The sequence below is a fragment of the Aphis gossypii genome, chromosome 2 (assembly GCF_020184175.1).
Source record: "Aphis gossypii isolate Hap1 chromosome 2, ASM2018417v2, whole genome shotgun sequence".
NCBI classification, from domain to species: domain Eukaryota; kingdom Metazoa; phylum Arthropoda; class Insecta; order Hemiptera; family Aphididae; genus Aphis; species Aphis gossypii.
Window position 1 is genome coordinate 71,069,334 of NC_065531.1, and position 23,663 is coordinate 71,092,996.

The window sequence follows — 23,663 nt, forward strand, 5'->3', positions numbered from 1 at the left end:
TTATAATACATTATTTTTTAAAAAAAAAAGTTCTCACCATTGGCACAAAAATATGCGTTGTCGGTTGTTTGATGTTGAATGCCTTCTGGATGCACGTAAATGGGTACGGACTTAACGACGATACTAGCGGTTGAATTACTCAATTCAGATTCTTCTGCTTTTTTATTATCGTTTATTAAGTGACATTTTTCGCTCACGTAACCCGAAATATCCACTGTGAAATTACGGTTTTAAATATTTATAATATTGTAACTATTATATGGCGAATTTATATAGTATAATATTATGGTTGTATATATTCAATTGAGTGAAATAAATTAAATTATTTTCGATGAAAACGTTTAATTTAATTACCGGTAAGATTTTTTAATCCTTCTTTCAATGCTGTAATTCTAACGATTAATGATGTGGCACCGTAAGCACCTAATCTCATTTTTTCTGCGACAAACGGCTGATTGGAACTGCTAAATACAGCGCCTTCACTCAATGACAAGAGTGCATTCACCTACATTAAAAGGTTTTTGTTATTACTATTAATGCTCACCAAAATATGCTTAAGTTTACAATATTCGTATTAAATGTATGTATCTTACGTCCATGCAAGAATTGACATTATTAGCAACGTAAATATCTGTTTGAACGGTTTCACCGACGTTCAACTCAACTGGCGTACGAACATCTACTTCTAAAGTGCTAGTGACTTTGACGTCTAATGTGTCTGTTATTTTAAGTCCGGTGCTACCAACAGTTAACATACGCAATTTCCAATGGCCGGCTTGGGACGGTGCATGAATGTTCATACCTTTTTTCATGACATTGCTCCTGTTACGTTAAATTAGTTAACTATTAAAAATTAATCTACGAAAAACAATATCGTCACTTAATAAAGACACCTTATTATATATATTATATATTATGATTTATTAGTGTCAAATTAAATTTTAAATATGCATTTGTAATGGTGGTTTCTTCGTAGAGTTCAAAAATTAAATTTTTATTATATTAATAATATTATCTAAACATTTACTTTTTAACTACTACCACAGTTCATTGATATGATTGTACTTAATATTTTATTCAATCTTTTAAAGTTTACTTAAGTGGTAATTGTTGAAGGCTATATTAATCGCGGCCATCTGGTTATTCTCGAAAGCATTTTAAACTAAAAATGTCTCTAATGAAAGTTTTCTTAGCATCTTATTATAAAACTAACTGCAGTGGTTTTAAACACTTTAAAAACAACAATTTATACTTTGCTCTTTGGATGTTGAAACATTATTATTATTATTAATATTTTTGTTACTTTTTATGCATTTAAAAGTAGTAAATGAACATTTTCATAATACTTACGCGTAGATACTGTATATAATATATTATACCCTGTTTTTGTACATCAATTCATTTTTTTATGTTGATTATATTTTTTATTAAGTAGTCATAACTAAAGAGACTTATTAGATTCTTTTGAGTTTGTTAATTATTATAGAATATATGTTTATTAAAAATCGCAGAGTAAGTTATGATTTTATATATCAAGAATTCAAGCATAACATTTTATATCACATGATATTTATTATTATGATTTTATGCACTTTTATTTTTATGCGTTATTTTTTAACTTTGGTTCTATAATTTAAAATATATTTATTTTGTTTTTATCTTATAGTTTGAATGAAAACAGTAGAACAATTAATCGTGTATTCAATTAATATTTTCATTCAAGTAAAATTAATTTTTTTATTAATTTACGTAGGTATTGATTATTTATTAAACATGTTATTTATATATATTTGAATTGTGTTTCTTATTTTATGAACTTTTAGTTAATATTATAGTGAATATTTCTGTAACTTTTAGTGTTAAGATGAAAACCTTTTTTTTTCGGGGAAAATCGACGACCGGGAAGGAAAGATGCAAACCTTAAATTGTAACTTAGATTAGGTTAAATATATTTAATTCGTTTTTTTTTTTTTTTATGATAATTACTTACGTAAAGTTTACACATTTCCATGTCCAGAGTTGATCCATCGAAAATGAATCCAAAAAGCTATGGTGCCTTGGATACAGATCGCTTTGTCTGGAAGTTGTCACTTTTCCATCTAATCGTTTTTCAAGGAATAATAATCCGGATTCAAGAAGGTCAGTGTCATCGTCCATATTTCTTTTGTTCAGAATTTTAAACCAATAATTAAAATATATTTTAATAAGAGATCTATGATTGTTAGACTGACCTTAATGGAGATATGTTCTCCGTCCCTCTGCCACCAATCAAGCATACCAATGAGTTTTCTTCGGCCATTAAATTTAGTTCCATCAGTTCTTCTGGGTACCAATTATTTTTATTATCCTTCAAACTAATTTTCACCTAATTTAAACCAGTCTCTTTAGATTGTGATTGTTCATCATTTTATGTCTTATATTAAATCGAAATGTACCTTTGGGTCAGTTTGCTTGACGTTGAAACTAATTACATCATTTATTGTTTCTCCTTTTTCGGTGGTATAGTAAACCAATAAATGACTAGTTGGCGCCATTACAGGGTCTACGTTGAATCTATATTACAACAAGTTAAATAAATTAGCATGTGTTATATTGTATTTTATTTTTACGGGATGAAAAGCGACGTACGTTAAATTGAATCTACAAATGTCCACTTGGTCCATAATTTTTGTCATGTGGACCACTGGCTTATATTTTTGCCAAATAGCTACGTGTCCTTCGGTAGTCACAACATAGTTAACGTATCGGTTGCACGGACACGACGATAGCACAACCACTTCTGCTTCTTCGTTAGCCTAACCATCATATTGTACAACCGATGAGTATTTTTTAAAATTTATATTAATATTTGTAATAGTTACAACAATAATTATCGTATTAATTCAGTAATTGTTTATTACCGTTAAAGTATGTTCCACTCCTTCGACCAATAAGTAACAGTCCGATGTCGAGTTCCATTTTTGTATAAACTCTTTAGCTAATACGTAGTGTCCTTCGATTTCTTTACCTTCAACGGATACCAATTCAGCCTGTTTTAAATTTAAAGCAATAAATTATTTTAATATTAAGTTATAATATTACATAATAACTTAAGTTCTAATACTTATACCTAACTAATGATTTTTTATATATTTTGTTTTGTACTTTTTAACATTTTTAAATGATTTTTATAGATAAAACATTCATATATAATGTATAGAAACTAAATGTAATAATTAATATATTTTAAATATTTAAACTTTTTTTTTCAGTTGTAAATTAATTCAACAATATTATGTATGGTAGAACGTATAACATAAAAGCAATTAAAAACTAAGAATAAACAAATCATAAAAATAAATAATTTATAATACTTTAATTATTTTGCTCACTTGAAGTACAATTATTTCATTGTCAGATAACATAGCTGGGACAACGAATGTTCCTTCGCCTTGAATTATTTCAACGTCTTGGCTATATATTGTAGTGGAGTTGTCAAATACCTTAACACGAACTCGAAGATTCTTTTCTGAACTCATAGCTTCTACCTATGAATACATAAAATACTTATAAAATTAAAAACAAAATTCAGATTGGATTACTTGACCTACAGTCGCTTTGATTAAAATAGAAATTATGGAGTTTAATCAATATTCATTTATCGTTTTAGAGATAAGTGCTTATTTTTTATTTTTAGCAATTTTGTTAAAAATGCAATTCTTTATATAATTAAAAAAAAAAAAATTGACTAACTTTTCCAAGGAAAGGTAATCCAGGCTTGTATTTGTGTCTCATTTCATGCCCAAATCGTAATTCTACGAAGTGTTCTTCGGTTATTGTTTGTTCTCGTTTTGGTGGATCAGTGGAACCTCTTGCATTACTCACGTTCACTGCTGTTTTGAATGTCACCCCTTCGGAGGCCACCTCCACAGTCCATTCTCCGACGACAGCCAACTCGGACAACATGAAGCGGAACGGAGTATTGCTGGTCGAAGGAACGTCATCCCAAAGTGCGACACGTGTGCCTTTAGGATTTTTGATGTAAACGTCCATAGTGACATCTTCGGCGATTCTAAGGTAATGGTCCAATGGCAAGAGCCAAAATTCAACTAAAAATAATAAATTAATAAAAAATAAATTAAGACACGTTCTTGGTGTGTCTTATAATATATGACGCATAATGCATACTTAGGTATGTACAAAAAATTTATAAACTAAATAAAATAATATTTTTCTTCTATACCTACACAATATAGTAATCGAATCATAATTTTTATTGTTATAAAAATCATCTCCAAAACATTTATTTCAGTTTAAAAATATGCCCATCGTAATTAAAAAAAAAATTTAGTCTTGTTTCAAGAATTAAACGTCTAATATTATATTATAAAATATTAAATATAAATTATAAATAAATAAACTAATATCAATTTTTGTAATTAAGTTTCTACTTAAATGTTCATACTTAAAATTTTTTATGTTTTTATGATGAATATAAGTTTATTTAAAACGATTTTTATGTTACCACACGTCTGCAATATCGACAATGAATAAGATCACTAAACCTTATAGGTAAGTTCACGTATTTTATTTATCTATTTTTTATTTTATCTCAGAATTTATTCAGAGTTGCTTCTATTCCCCCTATCCCTTAAGTATAAATTATATGTATATTTTAAAAATGCTTTAATTTAAATTTACGGTTTTTTTTTTTTTTTAAGTGGCATTTTACTTAAGTATATAATTTTATTTAAGTGTTATGACGATTGAATTTCTTAAACTATTGGTTTTTTACCGTATTAAAATAAACTAGTATATTTTTTATTATTTACTATTTATTAGTAGTCAATTACTTTGAGCTGAAATTAGTTTCAACACTTATAATTGTATTGCATTGTATTAATTTGTATAGCTTTATAATATTTAACATATTAAATATTACAATGTGTTATGTTAACTTAATCTAGAAATAAAAATTACATAATTATTTGGGTTCCATGACAAAATATCTCGGTCAAAATATCCCAGACAAAATATCCCCTAACCAAAATATCCCTGCAAAAATATCTCTAAACCAAAATATCCCTGCAAAAATATCTCTAAACCAAAATATCCCCGCAAAAATATTCCATGACAAAATATCCCGTGTATAACTCAAAATGTTAACCTTTATTATAAAAATTGCGATTAGAAGTAATAATCGAACTTTATCTAAAGTGAATGTGTATTATTCGTTATTTTGATGATAGTTTAGATAGTGTCATTTTATTTAATTACCTACAAAGCCTGTCATGAGCATTTAACGTTTCTTATTTTGTTTTATTATTTTCTTATTTTATTAAAAAATGTTAGAATTTATTAAAAGTCAAAAAGGCAATAATTTATTAATATTTGAAGGCTATTCATTTAGCATCCACAGAAAGAGTGAAAAAAAATAATTTGGCGTTGCACGGAATATAAAAGGAAAAAAATGTTTGACAAGATGTTACACAACCACAGACGACTTATCAGGTTTGTTGATCTATAATTAATTACTATTACACGAACCTAAGAATTGTATATTTCAATATCTTAAAAAATATAGTAAATTGGAAAAAAATTATAGTGGAAAAATATATTAATAAAATATAAGAATAGTCGATACCATTTATTTTATAATATATATATTACGTTAAAAATACAAATACCGGTATAACCTAAGATACACGAGATCGTAAAACCGTACCTATTTTTAAGAGATAATATTTTTATCAAATTTAATATACACTATTTGCAACAATTGTAAAACGAATATCGCTATATTTTCTTATTTTCAATAGACCTGGATATCAATCTATACTATCTGTATTGTTAACCTGTTTCGTATCGTAACTTTTATCACATAGGTAGATACATCTTTGGCTAATTTAAATTTTTTGATAATATACGTAGGTACCCGATACCCGTTTACCTGTAGGTACTTTTACTGTTTTATACATTACTATTACCCATTTTTACTATTTTCCTAAACCTTGTAGGGCAATTCATTGATAAGAGAGAAGATCACGAACACGCTCCAGATGCACCCGGATTAGAACCAAGGGAGGTAATAGAACGAATAAAAAAAGCTAGTGATTCTACTCAGACAACAAGAAATATTATTAGCGAGGCATTTTCTCAGTCATCTATGCCAGTTGTAGCTAGGTTACCTTTAACTGTTGCGCTTAGTTGGACAATTTAACGATCTCGAAATCGTAATAATGTATCTCCACCCAACCCTGTGACTATTGATTCTTTAGTATAATACCTAGTGAATACACATTAACTTTGAGTGATTTACCTTTTTTGCTGTATGACAGTAAAAATAATGAAAATTGGGATATTAATAACAGAATATTGATATTCACAACAAATGAAAATTTAAATGTATTGAACGACTCCGAAATATGGTTTGTAGATGGAACGTTTAAATCTGTGCCCAATATATTTTTTCAACTTTATACTATTCATGGTAACATTGGCAATACTGTATATCCACTTATATATATGTAATAATGTGTAATAAAAATGAAAATAGTTATTCCGAAGTACTAAATAAAATTAATATACTCAAACCAAATTTTCAACCAAAAGCTATTGTGTTGGATTTCAAACAGGCATTTATGAAATCGTTTATAGAATTATACTCTGATGTTACATTACATGGATGTTTTTTTTATTTAACCCAGTGCTTTGTGCTTATGGCGAAAGTTGCAATCGTGTGGATTAAAAAATAGATATTCCACTGACGTAATATTTGTCCACGAAATAAAAAAATTATCAGTTCTCGCTTTTGTACCTGTTGATAATGTTATTTCTGCATTTGAAGAACTAATTAATTCCGACTATTACGTAGAAAATGAGGAAGATTTACAAATAGTTGTTGATTATTTTGAAGATACATGGATAGGGAGACTAACACGTGGTGGTAGATGAAGAGCTCCTACTTTTTCAATTGAAATATGGAACATGTTTGATGATGTAATGCAAGGTTCTCCTAGGACAAATAATGTAGTAGAGGGATGGCATAGAGCATTTATTTCTGCATTGGGAGCTAACCATGTAACAGTACGGAAATTCATAAACATGTTGAAGCGAGAACAAGGTCTACAGGAGGCAAAAATGGAGCAACAAATAGCTAGAGGGCCTCAACAGAAAAAAAGGCGTAAGTATAAAGATTTGGACGAGTGGTTAGTTGCTGTTGTAAAAGGTTATAGTGACACTAATAAAAATAAATATTTAAAATCAATAGCGCATAACTTAATATTATAATATGTGTTTTATTTTGTATAATTTTTGACTAACCATTTCAATATTTTTGTATTCAATAATGGTTTGATAAACCGTACCATTTTTAATATTTTTTCAGTAACTTGTATTATAGGTAATAAGTATATAATTGTTGACGAAAACCGTACCATTTTTAATAACTTGTATTATAATAAAAAAATATAATCATAAAAAGTCAATATATATATAAATATAAACCTAATATCGTGTATTATATTAATATGTACCTATAATATGTTAATTTTTGTTTTTAAGTCTATTTTATCATGTTATGTTTATTTATTTATATCATAATTTGTTTGTATACGTATTTTACTTTAAACGAATTGTAATATCGTTGAACTCCGTATACCAGATACGAGCTTATAGCTCAGTTAGTATATGTTGTATAGCTATTATTAATGTATTTTATTGTAATTATTTAATTAAATTTGTTTTGGCTGAATAAATAAAAAAGTATCTAATTTTTGAGGAATACTTTTTTTCTATTCTATAAATGTATTAGTATCTATGTAACATGTATAAAAAAGTTTAAACTTTGAATAAATATTTAAGGGGGATATCATGTCATAGAATATTTTTGCAGAGATATTTTGGTTTAGGGATATTTTTGCAGGGATATTTTGGTTAGGGGATATTTTGTCAGGGATATTTTGACATGTCACCAATTATGTGAACATATAAAAAATGAAAAAGTTTTTAAAGTGTTTTTAATCGAATAAATAGTCATATATTTTTTCTGAATACAATTTATAATATTTTTATTGAATTTTATTTATCAAATATTATTTACAAAATTTTCACGATTTAACCGTGTTATTAACATTCTTTCTATAGAAATAAATCTAAAACATTTGTTTTTGAATAAAACATATTGTAATTCATTATATGATTTTGGGATTGATTAGTGAATTTTTAGTTGTAAAAGATACTGTTGTATGTACTTACGAAACTTGTTTATTACATTAATGTACATTGTATGTATGAGATTATGAAATTAGTGATATAATAAATGTTCAAAACACAGAGTATAATATTTTTACAAAATACATATACAAAACATAAAGTAATTAATTATTTAATACAAAATATCATTAGGCGTTCTTTTTCGTTTTTATTATTATGTTCCAATATGTATTACATCGATTATTATTATATTAATTAGCTATTTACTATTACGTACCTATATTTTTTAGATCAAAATGAAAATATTGGAATACCATAATGATAATAAAGATACAAGTCACTTATATGTAGTTGTTCGTAACTTTTTGTCTTATTTAGTGAACCAGAACAAATGTATAAATATGATAAATATTATTTGTCATCCTCTCTTCACCATTGGTAAATGTGTATTTTTAAAAGTAAAAATTGTATTCATGCATGTTATATAATTAAATATAGGAAAAACAAAATCAACAAAGAAAAGTAAACACATTTTATCCCCCATTTTATTATCGAGGATAATGATCAAGGCTCTTGGGACTTAGTGCTTTTTAGTTTGTTGCTACATGACCGGTGCGCAGTAATGAGATTAATAAAAAAAAACTTTTTCCAACAAGATTATAATATTTGTTACAAACTTACTACAAAATATTATAAATGGGAGTGTATTCATATAAAAAGTGCCACCTAGGGCAATCACCCTTTTCCTCTTTCTTAGAACCACCTAAATACGGCTTTGGTCTCTATGTAATATATTTATTATGTATGTTTTGGTGATTTTCAAGTACACTAAATCGCCTATACCCATTATTATGCTTAAATTATATATTTATTACAATTTTGATTTTTAGCATTAAGTATACTTATTACACTATTATTACTTCAGATAATTTTTATTTGGATTTTATCAAACATATGTGCAGACTTATGTATTTGCTTCAGTATAAAGTTATCCATATCAGTTGTAGTTTAAATTCGTTTACTGTGATCCATTATGTATACACTTTATAGATTTAACAGCGACAAATATGATGTTTTCAATCATTGATAAGTTTTAACAGAAAAATAGAGTATGATGGCCGCCAATTGTTTTTTCCAAATTTCAATTTAGAAATTTAATTTTTATATTATAATGATGTGTACCTACCTATACACTATACATATACATTCGTTTTTAAATTAAAGCTAAACGTTAGTTTTAGTAATATAATTTAGTACTAGAACAACAAATAAACTTTATTCAGGTTATTCCAGAATTCAGTGACCTTGCAATGTCAAACTTCGGTCAGCAGTTAAATTTTAGTAGATAGAGAACTAAAAATAAGCTAGGTATTTTATTTTCTCTTACCTAACTAATTTAGAGTAAATTTTGATAAATGTCTGAGCTATTATGTAGGAAATCGATTGATATTTTCTACCAGAATATTTTTATGATGATAGGAAACTTTTTTATCACTATTATTTGCTTTCGTTAGTGTTCATTAGCTTATAAATTCTATTTTTAGTTAAATCTATGACGTTGGTTATGATGTTTACACAAAATAAATTTTATATCGAATATTATTTTCAGTTAAAAATGTAATAATAAATTATAATTAGTTTGTATGTTTTATGTTATTAGTTATTTGTTTTTATGTTTTAATTTGGGTGTAATTAATAACTAATAAGTAATGTTAATATGAAGTTTTCATTATAACATAATATATTAATAAATATAGGTAATTCTAGACTCTAGAAAGTAGATGGACATTTCACCTAATTACGAACAAAATAAATGTATTATATTTTTGAATTAAATTTAATATTATTAAAATGGTAATTAATCATACAGATGAAACAAATAAAAAGAAAAAATATGTAATTATTTAGTAAAAAATTATAATAAAACTAGATACAATTTATCTTACTATTCTCTTACAAAACGTGTAAAATCATAATGTATAATAGATGTACCTACATGTATTATCGTGAAAACTTCTACTGTTATTATAATACAGGTATTGTTAATTCCTATTATTTTTATGATCAGAATATAATTTTATGTAATTATCTCGCAGTACTATTATAAATATATTTTGATTTTCGTGTGAAATAGAATTTCATATTTTGGAACTACGTCACCAAATAAGGAGATAACTGAAATTAGAAGAACCATATAAGTTTTTTAACTTATAAGTAATGGTCAGTATATGATTTAATTAAGAGATGGACGGAAAGTTATTTTTTAAATTTGAATAGAATTTTCAGTTGAATACAATAAATGTTGATAAAAGATGAAATAAACGTTTCCATTAAACCCATTAAAATCGGGCTCACGCATAGCGTTCTCATTTGTTTAGGGCTTATACAATTGGCACCCCACGGGCATAGGACAAACAAATGTCAGATGCTTTTGAACACTGTACCCGGGACCAGCTTTTATTTACAAAAGCAGCTTTAATAATCTTTAAGGCTATTCACGATATCCGTTTGCTGTTTTCTTTATTTAACATGGTAAACGTTTTTGTTTTTATATCTGGGAATAGAGCCAAAAGTGAAAGAGATAGAGAAACAGAAAAAGGGGGAGAGAGAGAGAGGAAATTGCAAGAGATGGTCACATGAATGATTATTTGAATTCAAATAAAATGTGGATTATGTCAAAGTCCTACGTGAAATTTAAAAAAAATACTATGGTTTGAAAAAATATTTCTTTCTTTCTTTTAAATTCCAGTAGTTACCTCCGTGTAACATAATTTGTATGACTTAACTGAACGTTATAAAAGGTTACAATATGAAAAAATAAATGTATTTAACTCCATGTGAAATTTATTATACGACTATACGAGATGGGGTTTTACACACACTCATAATAATAATATGTACTCTGGGATAAAAATTATATAAAGAGTGTATTGTTAACGTATGTATGGAGTAATTCCAAGTTATTTTGTTTTACTTACAATATGTTAAAATCGATTTTATATATTATTTTCAAACTTATTATTGTGTTGTATTAAAGGATTTTACATTGTTAGCATGGATATATTTTTAGTATTTTACCACCAACCAGTCTTTGATTAATGAAATATAACCACATTCATATTGTACGTAATTGTACTGTAATTCTTTAATTGTGATTTCTATTATAGAAAGGTACCTAAATTATATGTTTATAAGTAAATGTAATTTAGTATTATTTTGGTAATTTTAATAATAATTTTAAATTTTTAAGAACACAGCTAATTTTTTTGTATTTTTTATTTAGCTTGGCGATTGAATGCAACGACGGTTCATAGAAATTACTTACTATATTTTAATTTTAAGTTAAAATATACGAATATCCTTTATTAGTAAAAAAAAAAGAAAAAAAGAAAAGGACTAAACTATTGTTGGGATTACAGCAGCGATACAACCTTGATGTATTATGCGTCTACTATTTTACTTAGCAGAGGGTAACTATTTTTTTTTTTTTTTACACACAACAACGATGCATTATTTATTCCTATCAGAATTTAAAATAGGTAAAAAAAAACTACTGTACCAAAGCGAATGTAAATCAAACGCAGGTACGTCACCGATACCTAGAATATTTATGCTAGATGAAATTGGATCCGAAATATTAATATTCGTTTAATATTTTCATTGTAAAACCAGACTACTTTATATTCTATTGTATGGGTACGTAATAGAAGTATAACTGAGGAGTTCATGATTTACTCAGCCCTAATATGCTAGAAGTTATAAAATTATGCGTGGCATAATATATTATATGTTTGTTTGAGTTATTAATTATCCAGGTACATATTATATTTAAATCACGTGTGTGTTTATTATGGTTCGATCGATGACGTGCGGTTGAGAAAAAAAAATGTTTAAGTCTAATACGTTATTATGATATATTATTATTAATATATCACTCACTTGTCTCGCCTGGCTTGTAGAACTTGCTGGAAGTCTGCACGACTACGTCGCGCACCGATCCTACTAACCGCAACCTGGACGTGGTCTGGAGTGTGCAGTTTGTCGTACCGTTCACGCAGTCTGTAAGCGTTTGTAGGTAACACGTGTCCGGCGTCTGAGTGGGTACCGTCAGTGGAATGATTCCATCACCTGTAACACGCAATGTAGCGATATTTAAAGCAGTTATAACGATCGTTTTGTATTACATATGAGAAATGTAGTGTTGTAAGCGCATTGGAATTGTTTGGTAGCTCGATAAATACGAAATCGAAGGTTATCAGCTATAAAAGACGTATAATATCTATTTTTTTTTTTGTTGCGATAATTAATTATACTATTATCCTTATCATGTTTTCTTTCAATCGATCGAATTTATTGTACTATAAAAACTATGTCTGGCTATATATAATATATGTATAATACTATTTAATATTCTCATCAATGCTTCTTTTATAATAATCTAGAAAAAAAAAACAGCTCATAGCCTATGAGTCATAGGAATATCTTCATTGAAAATAAGTATATAATATAATATTTTCATGTTCTCGTACACAGAACAGTATAAAAAATATCGCTGACGGATTGTATATTCGGTATCGCTACCTGGTTTTGCTTCAAGATGAAAGGCTCTATATTTCATCGAATGTTTTGAACGTTTTGAAAGGTTCTTCACAGTTGTTGTCCTATTATTTTCGCTATCATTACTCGAATCATTAAAAAATCGTTACTTTATGAAAATATAACTATCGTATACTCTAGATTAAATAATAAATCATTTTATACGGCCCAAGGTGGGGTGTTCGATCCCTGGTTGCGTATTCTGTATTTACTTATAAGTTTACGGTCGCTGGTTTAGTAAAACTACCAATGGCCAGTTTCAATCGTACTCGACAACATCGTGTAGTTTTATTGCTGAGCTTAGTGTATGCAGTGGGGGAGAATAAACCACGTGTTATGGATTGTACTGAAACTGAGTTTATTGAATCAAACCACTAATCGTTTACTAATATACTTTATGTCTACGCACATTCAATATTTACCCATTGACCACAACTGATAATGACCGAGCGTGTAAGACATATTCTTATGTAAAATTATGTATATAATATTATTATATACAGTTAATTAATATGTTTGTAGATTTAAAATAAAATATATGTAAAGACAGGTACGAAAATTAACAAAGTTGAAGACTATACCAATTATAAGCCGACAAAAAACAATTTTCAAACAGATTACTGCATCGTCAGTATCTAATTCTATAGTGTAGTATTTATAAAGCGTACACTTACATAATATCTCGGTTAAACTTAGTATGCAGAGACTACCAAAAAAGATGGATGTATTTTTGAATTTTAAGTACTTTAAAAAATTTGAAGAAATCGATCAACATTCAAGTTCGATTTTTGGTAAAAACCCGGTTCGAATGGTAAGTAATATTTAATCTTACTATTGTCATATGTTATTAAAGTTATTTTATTACACGTCAATCAGTTAAAATTTAATTGATTTTCAATTCAATATTAGTTTTCAATTGATCATAAATTATTACAACAGTTGAGTATGAAACACTCTGAAACTGTACGCTTAATTTTGTAGTTTTAGTTTTTAAAAATTAAAGTTTTACTTATTTTTAACATTTCAATATAATATATACGTATTATAAATCATTAGTAGATATTATTATTTCCAAGTATAAATAAGCACTTTTATGTACTTAATTTATTTTTTACTTGGATTATCTATGTAGCATAACTTTTTGTTTTGTCAGTGAAAAAATATAATCATGAACGATGAATTTGAAACATACCTACTAAATTAATCATTACTAATATCATTTTATTTTAAAGTTAATACTCGTATTAAAATCTAGTAAATCTCGTACACAAAAATAAGATGTTTTATCGTAGCTGAACATTTTTCCGTTGTACACAATATCGAACAACAATACGAACATAATTCATTTACGTATGAGATTTTCGTTGACTTGGAATAATATAATATGTTCGTAGAAGTCTACTACAATTTACAAATATAATATGACGTGCAAATATCTACCAAGAATAAACATAATACAATCAATCACTAATCCGACGTAAAAATATATAGGCACCTATATCAGTAGGGCATTGTAAATGTATATAGTGTAATAATATGATATCGTATAAAATTGACGGCGCCGGGGAAGGCAAACGCAATGGATTAAATCGTGGTAGCGCGAAAACTTTCTCCGCGATTCCGTTCAGACCGTTTCCAAACCGCGTTTAACCGGTGCGCCGCGTGAGATGTCTCTGCACCGAACGTTTTATATAACTCTAAGGATTAATATAATATCCGGCCCCGTCGCCGTCGTTGATCCCGACGAACCTATCGACCAGAAAAAAAAAAAAACAAAACAAAAAAGAGTATTCCCACGTCGGCGGGTGGCACGCGAACTAATCATAAAGTTTCTCTCAAAACAGATCTCTCTCCTCTTATGCTCTTCACTATCCTCGGGAGTGCGGCGAACGGATGGGCACGTGGAAGAGAGACGGGAGGCGAATAAGGATCGGCGGCGTTTTGACGTCTGACAAACTCTCTTGAGTGTAAGTTTAACTATCCGTGCCAATTGGGCGTAAAGCGCTTTTTGTCATTAATTTTCCGGCGCGCGGCGGTGGCATACGACCATATTATATATTTATATATATATATACAATATACATATACATATATTTTTACATTATATCGAAACACCTCTTTCCCTCTCCTACACCCTTCTCTAAATACCCTATTTGCACTAACTCTCTCTCTCTCTCTCTCACACACACACACACACACACACACACACACACCACACACACACACACACACACATACACTTTTCATACGCGTATAGGTATCGAAGGTTTTGTATGTGTGCGAATTTACGATATATCGTCGTCGCTGACGTCTTTTCGGCGTTTTAAGGTTTGCACTATACACGTACAATTAGAGATCATTAATCCCGTTCATCTTTTCAGCGGTCTATCGTTTCGCTACACGGTATAATCGATAAACGCACACACAGACACAATATAATGTCAACCCTCCGACGGAGTTGTAAATCATATATTGCACTGTGTATGGTATTCGGGCGTTGTACATCATGTAGTGGTTATATTAAACGTATCGCGAGAAATACGCACTACTCGTACAATACGTTTGTATATTTATGGCGCGCAGTGTTCAAAACTTACAGTTTGGTTCATTATACTATTATTATTATTATTATTATTATAAGTGCAGTTATATAATGACTGGGAAACGGAGAAAAAGTATATATATATAGGTATAGTGTGCTTGCAGTGTGAGAAAAGCGGTATCTTGAACAACGGGTAGTAGCGTAAACGAAAGGGGTGAGTGGAAGTTAGAGTAATGATGAGTGGTAGCACACACTATAATATTGTATGCGCGCGAGAGGTTATATTATAATAATATCACAGTTGTACGAGCCAAGAACAAAAGGAATACGAGGACCACGCGAGCACTTCAAAACACGCGAGAAATTCGAATAATATAATATATTGTTATTATTTTATATGATATATGATTCGTACATAATAAATGTATATAACAAGAGAGAAAGAGAAAGATAGAGAGAACGTAACGCGATGACGATATTCGACCTTTACGCTCGTCCGTTTGCTATCGTTGTTCCTTCTGTCCTAAGCTATATAAATTAGTGCCACGTATATATTATATATTATTTATATGTACACCGTAAACGCACGAAAAAACGTATAGCAAAAATCGCACGATATTCGATAATCGAAACGATATTCGACCTTTGCTCTATATCCGCCACCGCACCACCACCACCTTATACATGCACACCTGCACGAAATCGAAATTCGCACTCCTCTCTTCCGCTCAACAATCGTCATCACTCTTACCGCCAGTCTCTTTCCACTACGGATATAACAGTTCGGATTTTCGGTTCGTGACCCGCACAGTCTCGATCAACGGATGTATATTGTTGTTGTTGCCGTCGTATTGTTATTATTGTACGTGTGTCCGTCGCAGGTGCACTTGACGACGAATTTGCCCTCACAGCTTTTCCATCGGAAACATATTATATACGCACCTATATATATATAGTTTATAGCACTATCGGTACCACGTCAACTCAATTGGCAGCTTTTGTTTGGTTTTTATCGAAGAACACGCAATTGCAAAAGCGTAATTATTACGACAAAGGCGTATATTTCGAAAAAAAAACGCCGATTAATCAGCATCTCGCGTTCAATTTCAACTTGTAAAAACTGTATAGAGTAAAAATGAGAAGATATTTATCATATTATATTTTATACTTCTAATACTATATAATACTGGTGAGAGGGTTATTTTGTTTAAAGTAATATTAAAAGTCTATGTAAAAATCATATGAATACCATGTTCATGGTTGAACGCATATTACACATTCGTGGATTTTTTTTTATTCTTATATCTATAATAACCGACTTAAATGTAACCTCTGAACGTGATGTTTCCCTTTTTCATACTGTGTACTATATTTCTGTAGTTTATACCTTTTGCAAGATGTTAGGAATTTTTCTAATATATTTAAAATTATTGCAATACAGCGTCGTTTTAGGTTAGGTACACTCCTGTCATATAATTAATTTTTCTGGTACTTCAAAATTCATAGTATTAACTATTATTATAGCTAATAAATTTAAGATATATATTTTTTGTGACAATGGAAAATACATCAATGTGTGATTTAAAATATAATGTTATTGTATTTTCATGATTATTATACAATGCACTTTTCGTAAACAATAATAACAAAAGTTTGTCATTGACCGTGAACCAGATAATTTTTTTTTTTCGATTGACTTATCGGTTTGGTTGGATTCGCTTATACAATTGTTTTTTTTTTTTACTAAATATAATTTATATAGTCAGTGTAACGTTATGCGCTTGTATATAAAAATAAATATATAACGATTGGCTGTTACGTGAGAAAAAAGGTATCTTAAAATAAAAAATAAAATAATATAGAAGATAGAATCTCGTCGGAACGGCGTTTTTATCCGGACCGCAAGTCGACGGCGTGGACATATCAATTTCTCAGGGGGAGCTCTTCTGGAAATCCAATTGCCTTTTTATCGTGCCATACATACATATATAAAATAAAGTGTCTGAGCCTTTCTGTCCTGCACTGCAGTCGCTCTACTCGACCATCGAGTGATTCGTATTATAATAATAGTAATAAAAATAAGTCACAAAGGGAGCGCTGTATATATATATATAAACGGGGTTATCTGTTTGACGTATGACTATTATTATTTCAAAAGTAAATAAAATTTTTTTTACATAGTTTTGAATCGTTAAAAACAACATTTTTTGGGAAAAAATATTATACATTTTATTACATTGTCATGCTATTATTTTTTAAGTTCTTAGCATTTTTTAACGACACCATATATTTTTAATATTGTATTCAAAAACAGAATATTATTAGGAATATTTTGGTCTATACAAATCAATTTTCAAGTAAATAGTATAAAAGTTATAAGTATTTACGGTTTTGAAGGTTGATGTAGTAGACAAACATTTTGCGGAGTACTACAGTAATACTTAACTCGACTCGTCCGCTCATCAAAACTTTAAGTCCTTATTAATCGTAGAGTAATATTACACTACTCGTCCAGAATTATTTAATATAAATCGAAGGACTGCAAAAAATATTATGTTTTGAAATAAGAAATTAAAAAATGTAGAAATTTTGTATAAGTATAGTTTTCCAAAACTATTTATTTTTAAGGATTTATATTTATATATAAAAAATATTTTTGAAAAAGATTAGTAGGTTTTTAAATGACGAGTGTCTTACGTTAAATTAATTACCTAGTATCTATTTATTATATATTATCCCTTCTTGCTTCATAGGTATATATATATATATATATACACACGATGTATGTACATGTATATTTTATATGATGGGTAATAATATTTTACTCGGTCGATTTTAAACTAGTTACCGGGTAACTGAATGTCGTAGTAGTCCACAGTAAAGTAGTCTGGTCGTATCTCACTGGCGATGTCAGAGTGAGTGGTGTTCTGCCGCCTCACCGAAGCATATTATTCTGTTAAGGGGGGACAGGGTTAAGTCAGGGGTGATAGTGACGATGGGTGGGAGTTAAGTTCATCCCCGAGCAGCCACCCAAATCCCATTAAACGGCTGACTGACCGACATACGCGGTCATAATCTCCATATACTCTATATCTCTCACGTATATAATATGCGTACCTCGGGGCTTTGATCGGTGGCCGGGGCGCTTGTAAGCCCTAAAGTGCACTATCCATAATATACCGTTTAATATTATTATAGTAATATGCATAGATTAAAGTTTATTACAATATATTATTATGATAACATTTTAATTGCATATATAAATGTAAATGTGCATACGTTTTATAATAAGAGTGTTTATAGGTTAAGGCTTCCGCTTATGCATATACGATTTTAATACCGGGCTGCGTAACAATTATATAATGACGATCGTGTATAATATAATATTCTGCAGCATTCATTAACATTTTGACTGCAATTTAATATTATAATTATTATTGATTCAATACAGAAAACGTTTTCAAATTGAATTGATACTACATATTATTTTAATTTTTCTGATTCAATAAATTTTGATTTGAATGTCTAATAATACATTGTTTTATAAGAAAATAATATTTTTTTAGTATGCTTTGTGTTAGATATAAATATATATTATATATGTTTCAGTTGTCCTTAATTTACATTAGGTATCTAATGTAAAATTTCGTGTTCAAAATTAAAAACAATAATAAGTTAATTTAAAACGGTTTGAAAAGATATTAATAAAATATTAATGATTTTTTTGAAAACTACTATCCAATCAATAAATTATTTTGTATTTCAACGATAATATTTAAAAATTTACCGCCAAATAATTAAATAACCAAACACTGTAACATTTTGATCTATGATGAACGTTGAACAACCTCTAATTAACTTTATTGGCAAATATTTCGGAAAATATCTTTATGACGAAGTAATGTATTAAATTGCATTTAATTTTTATTTAAAATTTAAAAATGTTGTTTGTATTCCATCAGTTTGTGACTACTGTGATCTATAATAATATTATATTTATTTAATATCTAATATAATGTATATATAATATAAATATTTCTACGTAAAGTATAAAGATACCAATAATATCAAAGTTTAAATTATCAAACTTTGATGGTACTTAGAAAGGGCTCTTTTGGTGTTGTTCATTTGGACTTAGGGCATAATACCGATCCAGTAAAATCTTATTTTAGGTATCACTTACCTGGTATAAAATCATCCCAGATAAATCTTGTATTACCTACCTAGGAATATAAACCTTGTGTAAATTGTATTTCGATTATATATTTTATATAAGATACTTAGATCGTAATCACTTTTTTAAATTATAATGGATAAAATAGATTTATATCACAGAAAAAGGCTTGGTAGATTAAAAAATATGTTTTTTTTTAAGAATTGTTTATTTAAATACAATTGTGTTCCTTGAATACAAGACCGTAGTTTATATTTTTTTATAATAATATAATATTATTAATGAACTGATTAACGAATCAACATTTTTAAACAAAGGTAGTTTATCAATTCATTACATTTTATAAGTTTTTATTTTATATTGTAAACATTACATTTTTAAAATGGGATTATTTTGAATTAAATTAATGGAATCTGTTAATATTTAAAAATTTTAATGAATTTATTTATAATTCATTTTGTGCTCTAAAAGTAGAAATAAGTATTGTATACATTTTTTAAATCTATAATAATTTTACTAAAAAAATAATAAGGTGTTAAATTAATAATATTTTTAACTATATCATACAAATTGTGTGGATTTACATACTTTTTTTCGATATTTTTTAATTGAAAAATTTAAAACTTTTAAGATACTTTAAATTGATTTAAATTGTCAAACATTTATAACTAGAAAACAGTTTTTAATCGATATTTTTACAAAAAAAAAAAAAAAAAAAACTAGACAAATTTAGCATATTTTATATTTATAAATAATTCAAAATATTTTGATAATTTTATCATAAATAGAAAATTATATTATAAATATATGGTGAAAATGTTAGGTATCTAAGGTTATTCGTTTTAAATAAGTTGTTTTAAAAAAAAAAAATGATTTTGTTAAAAATTGTATTTGCTTAAAAAATCTTATTTTTTCTTAATTTTTTGTTTATTTTTCCGATTATAAAAATAAGTTCTGTAATTTTCTAAGTTTATTTGAAATTACTAAAGAATAAACTATACATATCTAATTTAGTATAAAAAAACCAACATTTTTGAAAATATAACCATTTTATTTTTAACTTATAATGAAAAAGAAAAAAAACACATTATGATAAAATTAATACATTCATCGTTTTACTCAGAACCTAAAATAATTGATTTTAATTGAATTAATTCAGACTTTATTTAATAAGTAAGCACCTTACAATACATTAAAAAACAAAATATATCACAAAAGTTTTTTAGAAGATATCAGTTTTTACTGACATTTATATTAAATTTCGATAAATTAGCATTATTAACTATTATTAAAGATAATTTTAAGAAACATAAAAATAATGATATCACATCATGCAAAATTAGTAAATACGTTTTCCATAATAACAAATGTTGAGTAATTTAAAGCTTACATTAAGGTGCTCATTTAATTAATGCAGTTAATCGACTAGGTACTTAATTTATATTGATCGGGTTACTTATTTTATTTATTTATTTTTTTTTTTTTGGCAAGTTAATCAGAATATTTCTGAAGATTTTTATAAATAAAATATGATATGTATTCATTATTATAATATATAATGACAAATTAAAATATTTTATGAGGCGTTGATTTTAAATGTTTTTCTTAAAAGTGTTGAATAATATATAGTTAATTTAAAATTATAACATAATATTCTAATTTATTTATTACCCCCAGTTTTTTAGTATGCAATATTGTTTATAGTTTATAATTTTATAAAGTATACTTATGTTACCTGTATTATATATATTTTTTTCATAAAACAGTTATAACTTATCTTGTTTATCACACACACGAGTATTTAAGGGAAAATATATTAATATTTTTTTACGTACGCAAGTTTCAAAACTCCCTTGTTTTGTTAGTGAATGTTTTTCTTATAGAGATTCATTTAGTAAAATGCAATCGCTTTTCGTGTTTTGAAAAAAAAAACAGTATGCATAGTTTTATGTGTAATATTATAAATTATTATTTCAATATCGTGCAAAATACTATGTATTTACTATAAAATCGTATTCTCGTTAATTGAATTACTCACTAAGTTATGTTTTATTTTTTCAAAAGACATTTTACACGTATGAACAATTCCATCGAGTTTTTATTGACAATAATATTATGATTTAATTATTTGTAAAAAACGAAATAAAATTTATTCGTTTTTGCAAATAGGAGTCGGTACGTACTGTTTCGATAAAATACTATTCATAGCATAAAAAGTAATTATGGCAAACGTACACACGATGGCTGATTATTTTTCGGAACATTGTCGTCGTCATTACGGGTGGCGGGAACTATATCATACATCTGTGGCTTGAATTTTTCACCTACATAGAGCGGTAGTGAGGTATCCATTAGGCGGGCTGTGGGTGTAGGGACTACCTTGTAGCGTTAGGTTGTAGAAGGGACGGTTGACAATTGGTGGTTGAATAATGGTCCGTCGGTACGTGAAATATGACCTGTCACCGCTCGCCGAGAACCGACGGGATTCGTCGCTGAACTGTGGTATGGAGAGGATCGACTGTGACCCCGCGGCAACACCAGTGGTATATTTAGGATTCGTCTTGGCGTGCGGAGTCACGGTGGATGATAGGATTTAAATGTGTACAGCGGTAATAAATAGACGAGACGTATTTAATTGCGCAATATAAACGATGTATACTAAAACGTAACGATTAATAATATACATGCATTTATAACCCTTCTCTAGTTGGAGGAATAGTTAGTGCAGTGTTTCTCAACCATCGTGTCGAAAGATATAGGTGACAAAGTATAATAATATCAAAATATACTGGAAACATAATATTAACAATAAATTAATATAAATTGTGTTTAAACATTTTTGTTAAAATGTGTATCGGATAATAGATAAATTCGTCGATAACTAAAATTAAGTCATTTCTGATTGTTATATTTAAAATGTTATCCAGGTGGGTGATTTAGACGACGATGATCCAAGATCTCTATTGTGAATAAAATAACAAATGGAAGTTAACGATTTAACGATCAAGAGGTAAGTGAATTATTGATATTATTTATTGATAACAAGTTTTCTGTTGCGATTCAGGAATTAAAACTAAATTTAAATCAGTTTTTTGTGCTCTGAAAGTTTGATTATTAAATCATGCAACTACGATTTTTATTTTATATCGTTAGCCAAATCATGATATCGTATACATCGTAAAAGTTTTTGAAGGAGTGCTATTATTTTCCGATAGATATAATTGTGTTTGAAAATGGTGTTAATTCAAAGAGGTTTTCATTGAAAACAGTTCATCTGATCACGTCTCATTTAAGTATATACGGCTATAATAATAATCAATACACATATTATACCTATAGGTACTTGCGATATTTCAGAATAATATTATTATTCACATGTATGATATAAGTGATTATAATGTGGATGATGAATTACAGCTACGGACGTTCGATGATACCTCGGTGGAAGTTTCGAGTTTGAAACAATATAATATATACGCATACATTATACGCACACGTTTTATAATAATATATATTATATATATATATATATGGTACACACGCAGTGGGAATCGGTTCGAAGAGCTTCGGGAATCAAATTATATTCTCAGTGCGGGTGTAGCCACATACATTGGCGTTTTAATTGTCTGCACGAACGATGAGTTGGACAAAAAAAAAAAAAAAATAAATAACCGACATAAAACAAAATATCGGTCATGGATACACGACGGCGTGTATTATGTAATAATAATAATAATATAGCGGTGCGGCGTGACGTTTGTTTGTAAACACCATGTTGGTTTTGGCATCCAAACGAGGTCAGTTTTATTTATAATCGTTCACTCTCTCGCTTTTTCCCTCATTCTCCGTCTCTCTAACGCACATACGCATTCCCCAAGTACGATATAATTTATGACGGAGCGAAAATGTTTTGTTTGTCAAATAAACGCTGATTTTCTAGAATAAAGCGATCACCCGCCGCGCGTATTATAATATACGACCGATTGGCGATTATTATTATTCATATGCACATATAGCACGGGATGTATATTATACTGGAGGCATTTTCATCGCCACTCCGTTGGCGATTGCACACGTGATAATATTCGGCGATATGCTTATTATTATCACTATTATTTTTACGTTTATTCATATACAGGGTGATTTTTTTTTATCAAA

The 23,663-nt window shown here is 28.2% G+C and overlaps 1 protein-coding gene and 1 long non-coding RNA gene across 5 annotated transcripts in view; one reads left to right on the forward strand and one right to left on the reverse strand.

Annotated features, from left to right (window-relative positions):
• LOC114124050 (C3 and PZP-like alpha-2-macroglobulin domain-containing protein 8) overlaps window positions 1-23,663 on the reverse strand; it is a 141,497-nt gene that overhangs the window by 6,074 nt on the left and 111,760 nt on the right. For both annotated transcript variants that reach the window (XM_050201715.1, XM_050201714.1), the window contains exons 4-14: window positions 12,133-12,321; window positions 3,733-4,088; window positions 3,372-3,527; window positions 2,901-3,029; window positions 2,629-2,795; window positions 2,436-2,553; window positions 2,232-2,365; window positions 1,991-2,161; window positions 594-822; window positions 355-505; window positions 38-214 (exon numbers count right to left, since the gene is read on the reverse strand). In XM_050201715.1, coding sequence (XP_050057672.1) covers window positions 38-214; window positions 355-505; window positions 594-822; window positions 1,991-2,161; window positions 2,232-2,365; window positions 2,436-2,553; window positions 2,629-2,795; window positions 2,901-3,029; window positions 3,372-3,527; window positions 3,733-4,088; window positions 12,133-12,321 — 1,977 coding nt within the window. The remainder of the gene's footprint in view (window positions 1-37; window positions 215-354; window positions 506-593; window positions 823-1,990; window positions 2,162-2,231; window positions 2,366-2,435; window positions 2,554-2,628; window positions 2,796-2,900; window positions 3,030-3,371; window positions 3,528-3,732; window positions 4,089-12,132; window positions 12,322-23,663) is intronic.
• Window positions 22,023-23,663, forward strand: part of LOC126550353 (uncharacterized) — a 61,905-nt gene continuing 60,264 nt past the window's right edge. For all 3 annotated transcript variants that reach the window (XR_007604426.1, XR_007604424.1, XR_007604425.1), the window contains exons 1-2: window positions 22,023-22,264; window positions 22,433-22,515. This is a non-coding gene — a long non-coding RNA (uncharacterized LOC126550353). The remainder of the gene's footprint in view (window positions 22,265-22,432; window positions 22,516-23,663) is intronic.